The sequence below is a fragment of the Carcharodon carcharias genome, chromosome 16, assembly GCF_017639515.1.
Source record: "Carcharodon carcharias isolate sCarCar2 chromosome 16, sCarCar2.pri, whole genome shotgun sequence".
Taxonomy (NCBI): domain Eukaryota; kingdom Metazoa; phylum Chordata; class Chondrichthyes; order Lamniformes; family Lamnidae; genus Carcharodon; species Carcharodon carcharias.
In genome coordinates this window covers 95,405,528-95,424,453 of record NC_054482.1, presented here as the reverse complement: position 1 = coordinate 95,424,453, position 18,926 = coordinate 95,405,528, and the positions used below count along the sequence as shown (strand labels likewise).

General features: G+C 41.3%; 1 protein-coding gene across 1 annotated transcript in view; it reads right to left on the bottom strand.

The window, feature by feature from the left end:
* Nucleotides 1–16,726, bottom strand: part of LOC121288969 (phospholipid phosphatase-related protein type 5-like) — a 143,379-nt gene extending 126,653 nt beyond the window's left edge. Inside the window, exons 1-2 of the mRNA XM_041207833.1 lie at nucleotides 16,718–16,726; nucleotides 7,180–7,368 (exon numbers count right to left, since the gene is read on the bottom strand). Coding sequence (XP_041063767.1) covers nucleotides 7,180–7,359 — 180 coding nt within the window. The 5' untranslated portion in view covers nucleotides 7,360–7,368; nucleotides 16,718–16,726. The remainder of the gene's footprint in view (nucleotides 1–7,179; nucleotides 7,369–16,717) is intronic.
* Between the last annotated feature and the right edge of the window lie 2,200 nt (nucleotides 16,727–18,926).

Sequence of the window (18,926 nt, the reverse complement as noted above, 5' to 3'; positions counted from 1 at the left end):
CTGTCTGACTATATGAACATAAGAAATTGGAGTAAAAACCTGCTCCATGATTGGGATGCTTTCCTACATAAAAATGCTATATAAATACAAGTTTTTGTTGGTGTTGATAATCTCAGGAACCACTTGTGATTCACATAAGCCTTTCCCTAGCTGTGATACCATGACTTAGTCAGATGAATAGAGCTGCAAAGTATTTTCTGCTATAGTTAATAACAACAGGAAGTGCTTCACTATGGTTAATGGAAACTTCCATTTTACAAATTGGTCTTCAATTTTGAAATATGATTATAAAGGCATATTAATGCTAATGAACAATTACTGTGCTATTTGTAATAAGCAATCATTTTCTGTAACCTAAGCATTTTTGCTTAATGTTCACTTGTCTTTGAATGAAATACTTTGTCAGGCATAGGTAAGTAGAGAATAAAACTGCAGGTTTGTAGGATACAGTGATCCTGAAGGCTTGGCTTTATATGCATGGTTCTTAGAAGTAGCATTGCTGAAATAGCTAATACAGGTATTTTAAATAAAAAAAAGAGCATCATTGCAAATGAAGTGGAAAATTGAGAACCTTGGTCATTTTCGATCAAATGTTTACTAGGCTTTACATGAACCAGTCATAAGGTTAATGTGTCTGAGAAATTCTTACATGACCTTCTGTTACTGTTAAGGAACAGATCTACTTATTTAAAGACCTAACTAGAAAGGTACAACAACCTCTAGCAAACAATGGAAATTCTATAGTTGTAGATGGATAAACCCAGTCTTTGTTCACTGACTTGGCATGATATTGTTAATTCTAATTATTTTTGGAAAAAGATATCATTTTGTTCCTTGCATGATGTTCCATTCAAAAGCTTCAGTTTTATTATCTACATACAATTAAGGAAATACACAAAAATCTGTTCCTCCTGCTATTCATTGAAAGGAAGACAGAGAACACTTGACAAACAAGATTCCTGGCTGGCTAGTAATGAGTAACTGGAGCTAAAGTAAGACAATTTATCTTGTTTTGCCATTTTACTAAAAAATAGGTTTTGTATTGTGTTTTGTTTCCATAATCAAAAACAAATATTGTTCACGTAGAAAATCCCCTAAGTATTTTGTTATTTTACAGCCCAAGAAAAATGACAAAGCATGTCAAACATTACAGGGTGTTTCTTTGCCAAACAGTACAAACGACATGCTTTCGGCAACATGTTGAATATTTTCAAATTATAACAAGTATCTCAAAAGTATTTGATGTGCAGATGTGCCATTTAAACTCTGAACAATTAAACTTTTAGATACATAAAGTACTGAGATACCCTGTCATTTTAAGATCATAACTGGAGAATCTATGGTTTCTTTTCAACAGGTGACATTTGTATATATAGATTCATATATGACATGGGTGATACAATCAATTTTGGAGTGCTCATTTTTGAGAATCTTCAACTTTTTAACGCATTGTAGAAAACAAGGCTCTTATATAATGTCAGGGAACAGGCTACAGTACAAACTAAATAAGCAAAATTGGAACACATTTTAAATTACAGCAATAATTTTGATCTTTCCTAAGCTCTTATTCAAATCGTATAAATGTATTCTACTGGGAGAGCTTGTAAAGATAGCATTCACAGGGTTAGGCTTTATGTGCTTGGAAAAGGTGTTCAACAGTTGGAAAAATACAGTGCTTTAGAGCTGATTTTCAAATGGACACATTGAAAGCTCTAACAAATTGCATATATATGAAATATATAAATCCCTCCAGTAACAGCAGGTTTCCCATATTTTGACAAAGATGATTTTTAATTTATGACTGGTAATATTGTAACTTGGCATTCTTTTGGCTACTATGATTAGAATCTTCCAAAATAAATTCCTTATGGTGTTTTACGAATTTGGCCCTTTCATGCTCAGGTTGTGGGCATCACTAGCAAAGTTGGTATTTCTTGTTCATCTCTTGTTGCCCTTGAGAATGAAATAAAGGACCTTCTTCTTGAACAGCTGCTGCCCATGTGGTGAGGGTGCTCCCTGCAATGCTGGATGAGGTCCATTCAAAGTGACAGTTTGGCCTAGATAGTGTCAAGCTTCCTGAGCATTGTTGCAGCAGCACATATCCAAGCAAGTGGACAGTATAGAATTGTGTGTACTATAGTAGGTTAACAATTTGGTACAAATAAAGAGAGTCATGGGTGAAATATAGGGAGATAGTATCTGAACAAAAGCCAAACAGCTTGTATGTGGACAGGGAGATTGAGGTTAACCTTCTAGTCTGAGACTTCTCTATAATCAAATGGTCTAGCAGAATCAAATACAGCTGTCGTAGATGCAATTAACAGTATTCCCTGATCTAGACCTTAGGGATCTTAGGTGAAATCTGTACCACATGACTTTAAGTCAAAATAGTCAAGTGGGGAGTGAGTTACCGTAGAATAGGTTAGTTTAAGTGTAAGGAAATGGCACTGGGAAGAACAAGAAAAATAGGTTAAAGTAATCTTAAGTAAATGACAAGCGATAGGACTATGTGTTTAATGGTTTACACAGAGACAAGTCAAGCAATATATTGCAGAGCTGAACAATTCTGATTTCCCTGTGAGGAGCTGTTGGAAGGGTTAGCAGGCTGATTATTAACCTGTTGAACCACACCATAAATGCTCCGTCTGTGGTAACCAAGCCCTGGTGGGGGATTGAACCCAGAGTTTGTGGGTCAGATGCAGGGCACTACCTACTAAGTCACAAGACCTCCTAGCACTTCTATGCTGCTAGTGTTACCTCATGTCATGATTTTTTTTTTGAAAAAGCATGTTCAGGTAGAAGTGCAAATGCAGTCTGCAAGGTATCTTTGGAGGGTACTTCTGATGAAGAACTTGCCTAGGTTCGTCCTGGTCCTCAATGGGTACTCCATGTAGACATATCAAATATATACATGCTTGCTTGTAATCAAATACTAGTTCAAAAAATCTTGAAAGTTAACTTGTCTTCAGAGTCTGAGCCTTTCTCAAGGTTGGACTTGAGAAGTCCTACAATACTGTGGAGGTACACAAGTGTTACTGCTTCTCCTAACTCCACAGCAACATTTCAACTATTTTCCTTCCCTAAACTAACCATTTGATGGTGGCACCCACTGAAGAATCCTGAGTTGAGCAGCCCTGGTGCCTGCTCAGCTCACCACAAGCCATTTTCCATGAGGAGTCAGAGGTATTGGCTGTGCGGTTAAGCAACCATGGCCATCAAATTGAGGTTTAAAGCTAAAAGAAATGGCTTACACACATGCAAGGAAAAGTGAAAAGCTAACTGGCAGAACTATACAAAGCATCATAGGGATGCAAAGAATTAGTAAGAGGTGCAAAAGTGGAATCTGAAAAATCATTGCAAAAAGCATCAAAGCTAATAGAAAAAGTTTATAGAAATAGACTGAGCAAAAGAGAGCAATAAAAAAGAATATGGGACCATTTATGATTGATGCAAGTGAGACATTAATTGACCCTAAAGGAATAGCTAACTTGTTAAATTAATGCATCGAGGAGGATAAAACGTCAGCAGTGAACCTAAAAATAAAGGGGAAGAATTTTACTGTAAAGTAAAAATGATAATTGGGAACATACAGGGACTTAAGATAGTCAGATTTTCAGGATGTGATGCTTTTCACCTCAGGGTGTTAAATGAAGTAGGTGAGGAAATTTCAGATACATTAGTCATAATTTTCCAAGGCTTTCAAGATTCAGGAATTGTGCCCTGGAATGAAAAATTGCAAATGTCATTCCATTTTTCCTTTGGAAAAGGAGGAAGAGACCAGGAAACTACAGATCTACAATTTTAACATCAATTGTGAGCAAGTTACTGCAATTTACCATCAAAGGTACAATGGCTAAGAACATGAGCAAGTATTAGCTGATCAAAGGGAGGCGACATGGATTTGTAAAGAAATGTTTTGAGAAAGTCACTAGTGTGACAGATAAGGGAGTATCTATGCATATTGTCTAGATGGACACCTGGAAGACACTTGAGAAGGTTCACACAAGTGATTATTATCAAAAATGGAAGTACATGGAATTGGAAGTAATTTCATGACATGGGTCATGACATTGATTCAAAGCTAGGGGAAGAATGATTAAAGGGTTAATTTTCTGATTGATGGAAAGTAATAAGTAATGTTCTTTGGGGATCTATACTGGTACATCAGCTTTTCCCCATATATTTTAATGACTTGGATGGAGGAGTACAGAGCTGTATATTCAAGTTTGCAAATTACAATAAACTAGGAGGCATAGTAGGTTGTTTGGATGGGAACCTGTAATTTTAAAGGGATTTAGATAAACAAAGTGAGCTAGAAAACCATGACAGGTGGAGTTCACTATGGGGAAGTGTGTGCTCAATCACCTTGGAAACTGAGAAAGATGATTCAGGGTATCTTCTTAATTATGAGAAACTGGGATCTGTGGAGGAGAAAAGGGATGGATGTTGGTGTGCATGTGCATGAATGACTAAAAGTTAGTGCAGGGGTACAATTAATAATAAAAAGGTATGTTGGCCTTTATCTCCAGAAGGCCGGAGTACAAAAGTAAGGAAGTTACTGTTCAAATGTGCAGCATCTTCATTAGATCCTGTCTGGAGTATTCTGCTTTGTGATAGAGATCGAACCTTCAAAAAGAAATATTGGCCTCGGAATGGGTACAGTACATTTCATCAGAACAGAAAGAGGGACTAAAGGGTTAAATTATAAGGAGACAATGCATAAAATTGAAGTTTGAGAGTTGATCCAATTGAGGTACTTGAAATGATAAGGAGAATTGATAGGGTAGATGCAGAGAAACTGTATCCTCTGGTAAGAGAATCCAGCACAAAGGAGCATACCTTTAGAATTAGAGCTTGATCATTTAAGAGTGAAATCAGTAAGCCCATTGGCACACAAAAGGTAGTGAAAATCTGCAACTCTCTCCCCAAAAGGTACTGAGGCTTGGCCAACTGATGTTTTCAATAAGGAGACTGACAGACTTTTGTTAGTTAAGTGTATCAAGGGATATGGATTAAAGGCAGATAAATGAAGCTGAGGTACAGATGTATGATCTCATAGAATGACAGAATATACCTGAGAGGTTGAATGGCCTACTCTTGCCCCTCTATTTTCTAGATTAGACTCTTTATTAGCATAAACAAACAGCCTATTGTCATTTTTAAATTGCTGCTTGGCGCACCTAAAGAAAAGCCAAATAAATTTAGCAATGGCCCAAAACAATCGCAGAGAACTGTTCCACTGCTAAATTAGCCATTAGTTTGCCTATTTTTTACTTGCTAACAGATGCAGCATTCAGCAATTTCTACCCCAGAAAAATATCACAGGACATAACATTTAATTTGAAAAGGACAATTTCCGTATTCCTTTTTATTCTCTGAGATTTCCTTATCGTGAAACCCATTGTTTTTCTTGCATTCGCTGTAAATTGGTTTCACTGATTTGTTCTCAGCCAAAAGCATTCAACAAATATGTGTAAATTTAAGAATTTGGGGCCTTGTCCTCTATGAAAAGGTCATGTGCTCGGCTTCAACTAAATTTTCAAAAGGTTACCAGAATAAAGACGGCCTCCAAATCCTATTACTTTGATAGGGGATATTTGTTCCAAATCCGCAGTGTAACTTATTTTAGAAATATGGTAACTTAGCTATAACTTGTGGCTTCACATTGCTCTGGCATATCTCTGTATAACTCTATAATATTAATCTGCATAAGTCATACAGCACAGCCCCTAAAAACAAATGTTGCAAAAAAAGATTGTGTTGTGATTTCTACACAATATAGCCTATTCAGCTTCAAATATTAACGTGTACGATCTCTCGTCTCTTGTGTGAAGCCAACGATATATTGTCGTGTTTTTTTTAAACCAACTCACCCAGTGTGCAAAAATAGCAATAAAAAGTAAACAAGTGATGTAGCTATTCCAGATCGATTGCTTATTTGATCTGTTCTTTCTTCCTTTATCATCCTGCCTGTGGCACTTAATTCACAGTGACAACTGGAACCGAATTTACTAGCGCTTGGATCAATAACTGTTGTATTCAGGATCCATCTATAATAAGTACACGTATCTTGTTCTATCCCCCGGGTAGCTCTCTCCCCCTCTCTCCCCTCTGCAAATCAAACATCTCCCACAAAACCGTCTCGCCAAGCGCTTAGCAGCTTGTCAACGGCACCAAGGAGGATTTTTTGGGCTAGGTCTTGGAATTCAACGGGGGCTGCCATTCGGCAGAAAAATGAAAGAGGAGCGAATACTTCAGAACCTCGGCAGCCCAATCTCTGCCTGCAATAATTGGTCTGGCTTTCCTTCCACTTTTTAAAAGTGACATATCGAAACGCTACCACCCCGCCCTCCAACCCCCAACTGCAACGGACTAGAAACAGAAAAGCGCTCGATTCCCATTTTTGTTTCCAACGGCATCGTTTTTAATTCAGTAAGCAGCACCACCAGCCCGCCACTCGTGGACAGGGATGCTCCAGTGAAACCCTGCTCTGGTGAATTTTAATGTTAAAGGCCAGACTGCTCTATTCATTCACAACTCCTCTCCACTGAAGGCATCAATGCCAGGGGACTGATGGGCCATCCTTGGGAGACATTCTCAGTCCTTAACCTCTGGGGCTGCTGCTTCCATTTAAAGCTGTAAACGGCGTTTGGACCTCGCGCAGAAAATGTTGGGATAGTTTGAAAGGGATTGGAGAGCTTTGGGGCAAATCCCTAGCACATGTCGTAAACCCTTGCTTCATCTCGGACGCCTGTTAAACAAAGGCGGGATCCAATGCCTATCCTCCTCTGATACAAAATGCAGGTCGAACTGTCAATAATAATTGACACACACATACTCACACACACAGATACACACACACACAGACACACAAATACACACACATAGAGATACAGACAGACACACACAGATACAGACACAGATACTCACACACATAGATACACAGACAGATACACACGCAGATACACACAGACACACATGCACACACAGACACACACACAGATACATAAACGCACGGACACACGCGGTCATGTACAAAACCCACTTGCACACAACACAACAGCGCAATATATAACACACACCACAGTAGAACTCGATGCTGGAGCTTAGGGCAAGAACTGTCTCCCCCTGTGCCTTAGCTTCTGCAATCCTATGACATGTTGCGAGAGGCCAACTTACCATAACAGGGGGGACTCCGGCCACTAGGGAATAGAGGAGAGCTGGTGGAATGGCACTGCTTTCATCGGGTCCAGGGTAGGGCTTAGTGTACGAGCCGTCATGGCAGAAAAATCCCTGGACGTGAACGTTGAAAGTGTCCGTGTATTCGAAGTAATAAGCCAACATGACAGTCCCTGCCATTATTACCAGCTGGAAATAAAGCATTGTCGTGGAGGAAAGAGGGTGGGTGATGGGAGGGGGCTGCTGAATAACAATTAAAAAAAAAATTAAAAAAACAAAATTCCTTTTCTTGTGTAATTTCTGTATAATCCACACTTCAAAAGACACGGCAACTATCGCTCCATTCACTTGCAGGATTTGCTAGGCAGATCTCCGCACCCAGTGCCTCATTAAAGCGGCTAATCCATTCAAAAAAGGACTGAACTGCCGGCACATTGTATACATCCACCGCCGACACCAGTTCAGTGGTTGTCGCCGTGCAAGGCTTAAAATAAATTAGGGAAGCGAGTTCAGATCCAAGCCTTGACTGTGGGAAGGGTGAGAGACCCCTCCTCCTCCTCTCGCTCTCTGTCTCTCTCCCAATACTCCGGGTATTCAGTGAACTGGACTGATGTTCCCTGGTGCCTTCAACATTTGGTTAAACACGCCACACACACACACACACACATAAAGCAGCCTCCAACCGATTCGCCAACATTCTCCCAAAAGTTCCATTGAGGCGGATGGGCAGATTGTTTATTTTTTTGCGCCCGAGCTGTTTGCGCCGATGAAATTGATCAGAGGCTTGGAAACCGACACTGGGGCATCTCTGCCCACCAGCCGGAGGGTCCCACTCAAGGCTGGGGGGAGGTGTGGGGAGATGGGAGAGCACTTCCTCAATTGCACAGAACCGTTACTTGCTTTTCATTGAAACAGTTCTGATCGTTTCTGCATGTTAATAGTAAAAAAAATCAACCCTCCCCCCACCACAACCTCTCAAAATGATAGTGTTCCGCTGACAGAGCTGCATTGATTGTATAAAATTGGAATATTTCCAATAAGAGACATTTTCTTCAAACTGGCAGTGTTTTTTCAATCCTTAACAAACTAAATAAGTCACTTTGTTCGCAGACAATTGGCAAACTAGGTAGTCTGGTAAACTATTGATGAATCATTGCATCATCAAATATAATCACCACTGATGACCTCATAAACATCTACTGTAAATAAAAAACAATGTTTGTCTCCTTGTAAAATGATCATTGTACGGTAATTCAAAAATAATAAACATTCAACTATTGGATTAAAGCCTAATGCAGTTTGTGATACGGGAAATGCAAACTTTTCTGAATTCCTGCTTTCTCCAGTTCCCCCCCCCCCCAAAACTGTTCACCCGTTTTTGGCATAAGTTCCAATCGCCTCAGGTTCCATTTTGTAACTTACCCAAGTGGCCATTAATAGTGAGTGACAAAGCGTGACATCCAAGGTAACAGCCTCGGCTCAGTGGTACCATTCTCTCTGCCACATCAGTAGCTCGTGGGGTCAAACTCCAATCCAGAGATTTGAGCACATAGTCTAGGTGGATAAATAGATTAGCCAGAATCCTGAAAGGACCATAGCCATTTCCCTCCATTGGAGAGAGATAGTTTCTTATAATAGCTTGATGGACACCACTTTGCAAGCCTGGGCCAAGGTGAGGAAAAACGCCTCCATACCACACCTGGGCTGGGGATCGAACCTGCATTGTTGGTGTTATTCTGCATCACACTCAAGCCATCTAAGTTCACCAATGCCCTTCTTCAGTGCTGTACTGATGAAATGTGGTGCTGTCCAAGGTGCTGCCGTCGGGTGATACATTAACCTGAGTTCCCATCTGCTCTCTCAGGTGGTTCTTAATATCACACAGCACTACTTGAAGTAGACGGTGGAATCCTGTTGAATATTTATCCCCTAGCTGACATCCCTCAAATAGATTATTTGGTAATTTTTCTCATTGCTGTTTGTGTCAAGTGACGTTGGCTGTGGAGTTTCCCTCCATTACAGCAGTGACTATACTTCAAAGCTAATTTATTAGCTGTGAAGTGCTTTGGGGCATCCTGAAGTCATAACCAACATTCATACACATCAACATTCAAGTAGAGCTTGTGCTTGAGTGGGAAATTTGATCCAATCCTGGGACACCAAGGCTGTGATTAAGAGATTGAGCCTGTGACAATTCTGATCAGTATGGCTCAGCTACTACTGCATACACTCATTGGGAGAAACTCTTCTGGAATGCATGTTGGGTAGGAAGTGAGACTGGCTTGTGTTGTGTCTGTTCAATGGCTTCAGATAAATGTTCATGGCTGAGCCTGATCTAAATATTTTAGGCAAACTGCCAACACAATGAGCTCACTGAGGGGGTTGGAGGTGAGGCAGGTAAGTGGGGATGCAGATAATCTTGTAGCCCCTATGTGGCACCAAGATATGGCCTCTTTTCTCTCCTTTATTAGGTGATATATGATATGTTTATATGATATATGATATATTTATATGGGATGTGTCATTTACAAAACCCATCAGTGAAGCCAAATATGTGATGAAAATACAATTTCTTCTTTCTTGCCTTCTTGTGCAGATATGATAATCTGTCACCCCAAAACCGTTGGACATATAGTTTGTAAAATTAGCTGTGATGATCTAGTTAAGAGTACGAAAGGTTTTAGAAGAACAGAAGGTGGGAGTAACTCTCATTTTTTTAGTATTGCCCTAGGATGTACTCAGGACATAATTCACTTGTATATCAGACCTCCATGGGGCCATGAAATCTCTGTTTGAACAACTGAAAGCTCTAAATACGTAAGTTGATTGTCAGGTCAGGTCAGGTCAAATAATGAGGACTAATACCTCCGTATCAGCTGTATCTTCTTATTCTCTGTCTTCTTTCCTTGTCTCTGCATCTATTCACAGGAACAAAGCACAAAAGGTTTTATTAGCAGTTTATGCAGTAGCATGCTTAATTATTAACCTGCTATTTTTAAGGCCTGGTTCAGTCAAGTCCTTTCAATGCCCACATGTTGCTCATAAAACTTCAGTGTAAAACAGTATCGCTGTGAAACTTCCTGGTTCACAAAATTCAACTCTGGTGTGTGCACTGAGTTTACTCAAGGATAAACAGGCAAGTAAAAATAAAATGTATTGACTGTTGCAATCTCTGTAAGGAACCACAAACCAAAATATCCAAATTTACTGAATGGCCCCAAATGAAGAAATTAGCAACAAAATTCCACTTTTTGTAGCTTTTACTTTAAGATGAACCAATGCAAATTACAACTGAATTAACAGGGAAATGATATTTCAAATGGAAAGGTAAATTTCACTTTTAATAGTCAGTACAACAAAAATACATCTTATGCAATCACAAGCATTTGTATCACTCTCCAATAAATGCAGCACTACATAGCTACACAGTACCACAATATGCTGTTCTTTATTCACACAGGAGTTCTGTCTGACAACAGCTTTCATCTGTGAATTTTACGTGTATGATTATCATCAGCAAGGCACACTTCTATGAACTCCCTGTCCCTTGGGTCATGACAGTCCTGAAAGTGTAGCTTTCCAGAATTTCTTTTTAACCAACCAACCAATAATACTGGCCATGGTTTGGCTGCTTTTGGAAAAATACCTAGCTCCTTAGTGCCTCAGAGCTATTCACCTACCTTTCCAGGTTTTAAATCTTTTTAACCAGCTTGCACAATGCCTCCAAGAGTTCCTGTCTTCTTTTCTGCCAAGCGGAAAAACTGGCTTCTTTGTAAGAGTGATTTGCTTCTGTCCTCACAAGAATTCAGTAGTTTCCTCTTTCTGTTTGTGTCTGTATCTGGACCTTCACATGCCAGCTCCTCTGTTCATAGCTCTCCTTTGTGTCTGTAGCTCTCCTTTGTACCTGACCACACTGCAACCCTATCTTGATTTCCTTCCTATTGGTACTGCTTCTAGGACAAGGGTCACCAGGTCACATGGACTAGTATTTTTATTATCCAAGAAAGGTCCAATTGATCCCTTTACATTTGAAACAAACTTGAAAAAGTCCTTTTCAAACATTCTTAAAAAGATTCAATAGAGATTTAAGAGAAATTACAAATTTTCCTTGCTGCCTTGCTTCTGGGTCAAAAGTCATCACATGATTGTTAAATATAATTGCAGGATAAGGACATTCATTGTAACATATTGGCCAGGATTTTCCAGTGGTCGGGCGAGCTCGGTCGGAGTGGTTGGGAAGCCGACTGTCGCCCACAATCAGGCTCTGACTGCGATTTCACGCTGGCTGGCCAATGAACACAGCATTGCCAGGGCAGGGGCAGGAGGAGGGCAAGCACTGAAGTTTGCACATGTGCCCGTCTGCGCGCTGTGAAAGCTCCCTGAGGCTCAGAGCTGCCTCAGGGAGCTGAAGATTTTTATCAATATAAATAAAGAATTTTAAAATAACAAAAACATGTCCACTCATGTGACACATGAGCAGGGGCATGTAAAATACGACGGCAAAAAGTTTTCTTTTAATCACTGGATGAAACCTTATCCTGCCCGTAGATGAGGCTTCACCAAAAATGCAAAGGCCGCTTGGCCTGTTTGCCCACCTGCCAACCGAACAGTTGGACAGGCAGTGAAAAATTCAAGTCAATGAGTTCCTTAAGGCCTTAATGAGCTGTTTAATTGTCAGCAGGCATGCTGCCGACCCTTGCCCCCGCCCCTGACCGAATATCATGTGAATGCGCAATGACATCGGGACGCTCGCCTGACGTCACCGCGTGTCATCCTATGCTTGTTAGGGTCGGGTGTGCGCCCGCCTGACAAGTGCAATATTCTGCCCATTATGTGTGCATGTGTGTGAGCTCCAGTTTGCTCAGAGAAATGTATTTACAGATAAAGAAATAAATACACTAGAAATAACAGTTGCAATGTTTACGTAACTACTTTGGCCCTGTAATTCATTGGAGCTGCTCCCCATCACTGTAACTTCACCTCATGTAACTGGTGTTTTTGCTGGACTTCCCCTAAAGCTGCAGTGGTGCATTCAGGCCAGTTCTGAGGAATTTGGCTCTGCTTATTGCATTCCATTTTCACTGTTTAGTATGTGCTGGAACTGGACAGGTGACATGGGTAAATTAGCGATGCAAAGTCTTACTGCTCCATTCTCATTCAATTCCTGTCTGCCATCTTAACTGGACCATAGGTCCTTTGATGTCATTAGGATCCTGAAACCAATTTAACACCAACTGAGCAGGGCAGCTGCTGCAATGTTCCACTCAGTAAAACCTGGCAGGAAGAATTGGCAAGTCAAAAATCATCCTTGGATCCCACAAGGATTGCCTGGGCTTCTGCTGATCTAGGCTCTCATGCCCTGCCTGCCCATGAAACGACCTAAATCCCTCCTCATCCCACCCCATGTGACTTGCCTGGGTGTCAGGAGGCAGGCAGCTGGCAGGGTACAAGTGAGGCCTGGACGTTTAAATAGTGCCAGCCTCAAACTGATGAGAATGGAAAAGTTTGATGTTTGTTTCATCCACACACGCCCAAAACCCATTCCCTTTTTATATTCTCTCTTTGGAGGTAGCCTACTGACAGCGGGATTTCTGCCCATGCTTAAGCCCACCAAAGGGGTACTGTGTTGCTGCAGGTGTCTGTGCTCGCTAGGATGAAATTGGTCCATGTCAGTAATACGAAATGGGCTCCTAGTGAATGGACAGCCTGTTATACACAGAGTCAGTTTTAATTTTTTAGTGGCTTGGAAAATATTGCCAAGATTATTCATTTCAAATCAATTAAACCTGACAGTGAGATGAGAAAACAAGTTGCAAATAGAGCTTGTTCAGAGAGTGCTGTCCAGCATAAAGAAGAATGGGTGTGGTGTAAAATTGACTGCCAGTTTCCTACAAGCTCATTTCATGTTGCTGGTTTCAATCCTACCTGCTCTACTTCACCCTCCTTCTCAAACATTCCCCTGTTTATTTCTTAGTTGTTGAATGACAATGGTTAAGGAGATAACCAATCTGTCCCATTGTTCATCAAGGTCCCAGATGCCCTGTTGCCCTTGCTGTGACATTATCAACTTGCATATCCTGCAACTTGTGGCCAAAATTTGTAAAACCTAAATGTGCATGAACCAGTTTAACTAGCATACGGTGAGTTACCCCGTTCCAGCAAAATCTCCGCCAGCATAATAGTCAGGAAGAGCATGTTAAATGGCCTGTGTCCATCTAAGCAACACTAGCCATCTGTTGTTTGCAGTAATTATTAGTGTCCAGTATAACTATGGTGCAAGTTACAGGAAGTGCATTGTATATTGTCACTATTTCAATACTGCATCATTCAGATACATCTGCATTTAAGCAGGTGAATGTATCCCAGCCAAAGGAAAATCTGATGTAGTGAAAATTGGTTGGGACCTAGTGCACTGGATTCTTGGCTTATTTACCACCACTGCACAGTCTTGGTAGAAAGGAACAACAGCCGTCTTCAATAAAATGTATATGGGTTCTTGTAATAAGCTTGGAATACAGGGCTCATTTCTTGTAAGGAACAGTAAACTTTATTTATAGGCTCCTGATGAAGCTACAAGCTTGTTCCTAGGCCAAGGCTAGAAAACCCCACCCCTAAGATTCCCCGTGCTTAGGGCTGATTTGTCTGTACAGTCACACGATCCCCATAACAGTAAGAAAAGTTTCAACTTTCAATTGCTATAGTCCTAGAATCCCAGAGGTCATAAGACCACTAGGACAATAAATCTGGTAAGTCTTGGGCTGGTGGCCAAAAGCTGGGGCTTGGCAGAGTTGTGCCTCAATCCTGCCACAATGGATAGTGTAGACCCATGCCTTCTCAGGGAAGGCCAGGCCACTCAATTCAAATACAAACTTTTTTTTTCATCTTTGTGTATATATGTTTGAATGTTTTTAGAGTGTTTTGTTGCATGGTATTACCATCATGCTAGATGGGATAGATTTTGAACAGATCTAGTAACTCAAAACTGGGCTCCAAGAAACGCTATGGGCCATCAGCAGGAGAGTTGTACTCAAACACAATCTGTAATCTCATAATCTGGTATGTCCCCCATTCTACCATTGCCATTAAGCCAGGGGATCAATCCTGGTTCAATGAAGAGTGCAGGAGAGACTGCCAGGAGCAGCACCAGGTATTCCTAAAGATTAGGTATTAACCTAGTGAAGCTACAACACAGGACTACTTGCATGCCAAAAAGCAGAAGCAGCAAATGATAGACAGGGCTAAGCAATCCCACAACCAACAGATCTAAGTCCTGCCACATCCAGTCATGAACAATTCAACAACTCATTGGAGGAGGAATCTCCAGAAATATCCCCATTCTCAATGATGGAGGAGTCCAGCACATCAGCACAAAAGACAAAGCTGAAGTATTTGCAACCATCTTCAGCCAGAAGTGCCAAATGGACGATCCACCTTGGCCTCCTCCTGAGGTCTCCAGCATCATAGATGCCAGTCTTCAGCCAATTTGATTCACTCCATGTGATATCAAGAAATGGCTGAAGACACTGGAAATTGCAAAGCCTATGAAGCCTGGCAAATTCTGGCATTAATACTGAAGACTTGTGCTCCAGGACTAGCTGCGCCCCAAGCTGTTCCAGGAGAGCTACAACACTGGCATCTACCTGTCAAAGTGGAAAATTGCCCAAATATGCACTGTTCACCAAAAGCAGAATATATCTAACCTGGCCAACTATCGCCCTATCAGTTTACTCTCAATCATCAGTAAAGTGATGGAAAAAGTCATCGGACGTGCTGTTAGGTGGCACTTATCCAGCAAATATCTGCTCACTGATGTTCAGTTTGAGTTCCGCCAGGGCCACTCAGCTCCTGACCTCATTATTGTCTTGGTCCAACCATGGACTAAAAAGCTGAAGTCAAGAGGTGAGGTGGGAGTGACTGCCTTCGACATCAAGGAGGCATTTGACCGAGTGTGGCGTCAAGGAGCCCTAGTAAAATTGAAGTTTATGGGGATCTTGGGAAAAATGTTCCATTATTGGAGTCATACCTAGCACAAAGAAAGATGATTGTGGTTGTTTGAGGTCAATCATCTCAGTCCCGGAATTTCACAGCAGGAGCTCCCCAGGGTAGTGTCCTAGGCCCAACCATCTTCAGCTGCCTAATCAATGACCTTCCCTCCATCATAAGGTCAGAAATGGGGATGTTCGCGGATGATTATACAGTGATCAGTACCATTTGCGACTTTTCAGATACAGAAGCAGTCTGTATCCATAGCCAGGAAGACCTGGACAACATTCAGGCTTGGGCCGACATGTGGCAAGTAATATTTGTGCCTGGCAATGACCATCTCCAATAAGAGAGAATCTAAACTTTGCCCCTTGATATTCAATTACATTACCATCGCTGAATCCCTCACTGTCAACATCTTGGATGTTACCATTGACCAGAAATAAACTGGACCAGCCATATAAATACTGCAGCTACAAGAGCAGGTCAGAGGCTGGCAATTCTGCAAAGAGTAACTCACTTCCTGACTCCCCAAAGCCTGTCCACCATCTACAAGTCAGGAGTGTGATGGAGTACTCTCCATTTGCCTGGATGAGTGAAGCTCTGGCAACATTCAAGAAGCAGAACACCATCCAGGACATAGAAGCCCACTTGATTGGCACCCCATCTACCACAATAAGCATTAATTTCCTTCACCACTGATGCACAGTGGCAGCAGTGTGTACCATCTACAAGATGCAATGCAGAGATTCACCAAGACTCCTTCGATAGCACCTCCCAAACCCTCGACTTCTACCATCTAGAAGGACAAAGGCACCACATGCAAGTTCTCCTCCAAGTTACACACTATCCTGACTTGTAACTATGTCGCAATTCCTTCACTGCAGCTGCATCAAAATCCTGGGGATTCCTTTCCTAATTATTCTGTGGGTATTCCTACAACACATGGACTGCAGCAGTTCAAGGAGGTAGCTCACCACCACCTTCTCAAGGGAATTCAGGAATGGACAATAAATGTTGGCTTATCCAGCGAAACCCACACCCTATGAACAAATAATAAAAAATGTATTTTAAATTACATTGCCTGAGCCATTTTTTTCAAATTCATGCTCAGTCTGTCAATTTGTCCAAATTGAGTATCTAGCCAAAGCTATCAGAAACAGCAAACTCAAGAGAAGTATTTAGAGAAAAGCACAAAGACATAACATTCAACTTCATAATTGCTCCACATTCCAATGTCATCACTGGCCTAGATCTTCAGTTCCTCCTCTATCCATCATGTTACCATTGATTAAAGTGTATCTCTAGGGAGGTGGTGTTCACAGGCTTGTTGCAGAATGGGGTACCAGCATGCCTAAAAAAGAATTGGGGCTTCCATTTCAGCCTGTGCTTCGTCTGATTGCACAAGCCCTTGATCCACAGATAGGTGTGCCTAACAAGTGGTCCTTTGAATGAAGTTTAAATGTTGTACAATGTAGCAGATGTATTAGGAAATGTATGCTCTGATTTGCATTTCAATTTCATAGACAACCAGGCCTTTCTGCTGGGAAATAGCTTGAACCCACAAAAAAATGGGTGGACTAGAAGAACAAGTTCCCAAGCAATTTTTTTTTGTCTCCAACCACTTGAACCATCAGCAGAATAATAGGCAGAATGCCTATCCCACTGTTTCTAATTTGTTACTTTGAATTACTTATTAAAGAAAATCCCAGGGAAAAAAATAACAGGAAAATTCAATTTACAATGGCCAAGAAAGTATATCAAAGTGCCTTTGTTTTGGGCATTTGAAAATGACATATAAAATTCCTTTTGCAATTCGTTGAAGGTTGCAACTTAACCCTGCCGCCCTTTGATTGAAAAGAAAGAATGGCAGTTCAAAGCTATCCCTTAACTCTGAATAGTCTTTCATATTTTACAGTACTTACAGCTGGTTTGCTCAATACACTGATTCATCAGTGCTACCACAATGCTGAAGATGCTACCACAATGCTGAAGTTTTATGCCAATACTTCTAGATAATGGCATTTCATATGGAATCTCCCATATTCCCTCTGGGCTATATTGAAGGAAGCCACCAGACCTGCTCAAGCAGCGGAAGTATTAGTCCTCTCAATGTAATCAACACTGTTTGGCCAGTGAAAATGGGCTTCTGAGTGGAGTTATGGGTTTCAAGTCTTGTTGCCACATCAATACTGGGTTATGTCTGTCTCCTTAAAGAAGTACAGCGTCCTTATCCAATTATCTTATGCAATGTGTAACTCTAGGTCAGCCTCGGGATTGAGCGATGGCTGTGCACTCTCTTTCTCCTTCCCTGTGGCCTTCTTGCAGCTGCTAAGCACTATTTTTGATGTACTGCCTTTTCACCCTCTGGGAATATATTTATTTGGTATTCCATGCATCTCATATTTGAATATTTCTCACTGCTGATCCATCAAGCTGTTTGCTAACCTCTCTGCATGGTTGAATTGATCTTTTCTCATTGAATTTTGCCTCTTTGCTGCTCAGCATTCTTATTTTGAGTATCTTTTTTTCTTTCTGGCATTGAACCTAACAATGTCCTGGCGATTATTTCCCAACTGTTTTCATTCTCTCACATTGGATAATTGCCCCACTTCATTTTGCAGAATGAGATTAAGCCACTCTTCTTTACCTTGTGAGATGAAAAGTATACTGATCTAGGAAATTCTCCATGATGCATTCTAAATAAGTTCCTCATACTCATTGCATGCATTCCAGCCTATCTTGCGATAGTTAATATCATCCACCATCATTGCCCTCTTGTTCTTATGAACAGGCCACAGATCTCCACCACCATCTTATATCCACTATCTTATATTGGGCTTATCAGCCATCTCAGAGCCTATCGAACCAGAGTGGAAGCAAGTCATCCTTGATCCTGAGGGATGACTAAGAAGAAGATAACCAGAAGGTAATGCATCAGGGCTATGAATCCCCTTAGAGAAAAGTCAGCGATCAAATAATTATATGGGAGAACACAACATGCCTTAGTGTAATATATACAGATTCATGGACCAGGTCAACAACTTTTCAACCAGGTCAGAAGTTTCAATGCAAGAGCTGGAGTATGGAAAGCAGCCAGCCTGAGCATTCTGTGCTCCTCTTTCCAATGTTTGTAAACATTAGCACAGCAGCAGACATCCCAGTGGTTGCAGTTGATGAGTTTTAGAAGGTAGCCTCTTGTGTGTCATCGTGCATAGATGAGAGGGCCAATTGGTAGTGGCTGGAGAGTAGCATTAATCTGCTGCCTTTAATGACTATGTGGATGGATGGGACCTTGGGAATTGCAACAGTGCAGGGAAATGGGTCATTACTGCTGTTAGGAAAAGAGTTGACGTTTCGAGTCCTCATGACCCTTCAGCAGAACTTTACAAGGAGAGGGAAATATAAGCTGGTTTAAGGTGGGGGGGTGGTGGGCAGAAGTGGAGGGTGGGTGTTAGGATAGGAGCAGATCATCAAAAGATGTCACAGACAAAAGAACAAAAGAACACAGAGTGTTGAAGTTGAAGCTTAGCAAAGGACTCAACTTCAACACCTCTGTGTTCTTTTGTTCTTTTGTCTGTGACATCTTTTGATGATCTGCTCCTATCCTAACACCGCACCCCCCCTCCACTCCCCCCTCCCACCACCCCACCTTAAACCAGCTTATATTTCCCTCTCCTTGTAAAGAAAGATCAGTTCTGTTGAAGGGACAAGAGGACTCGAAACGTCAACTCTTTTCTTCTCTGCCGATGCTGCCAGATCTG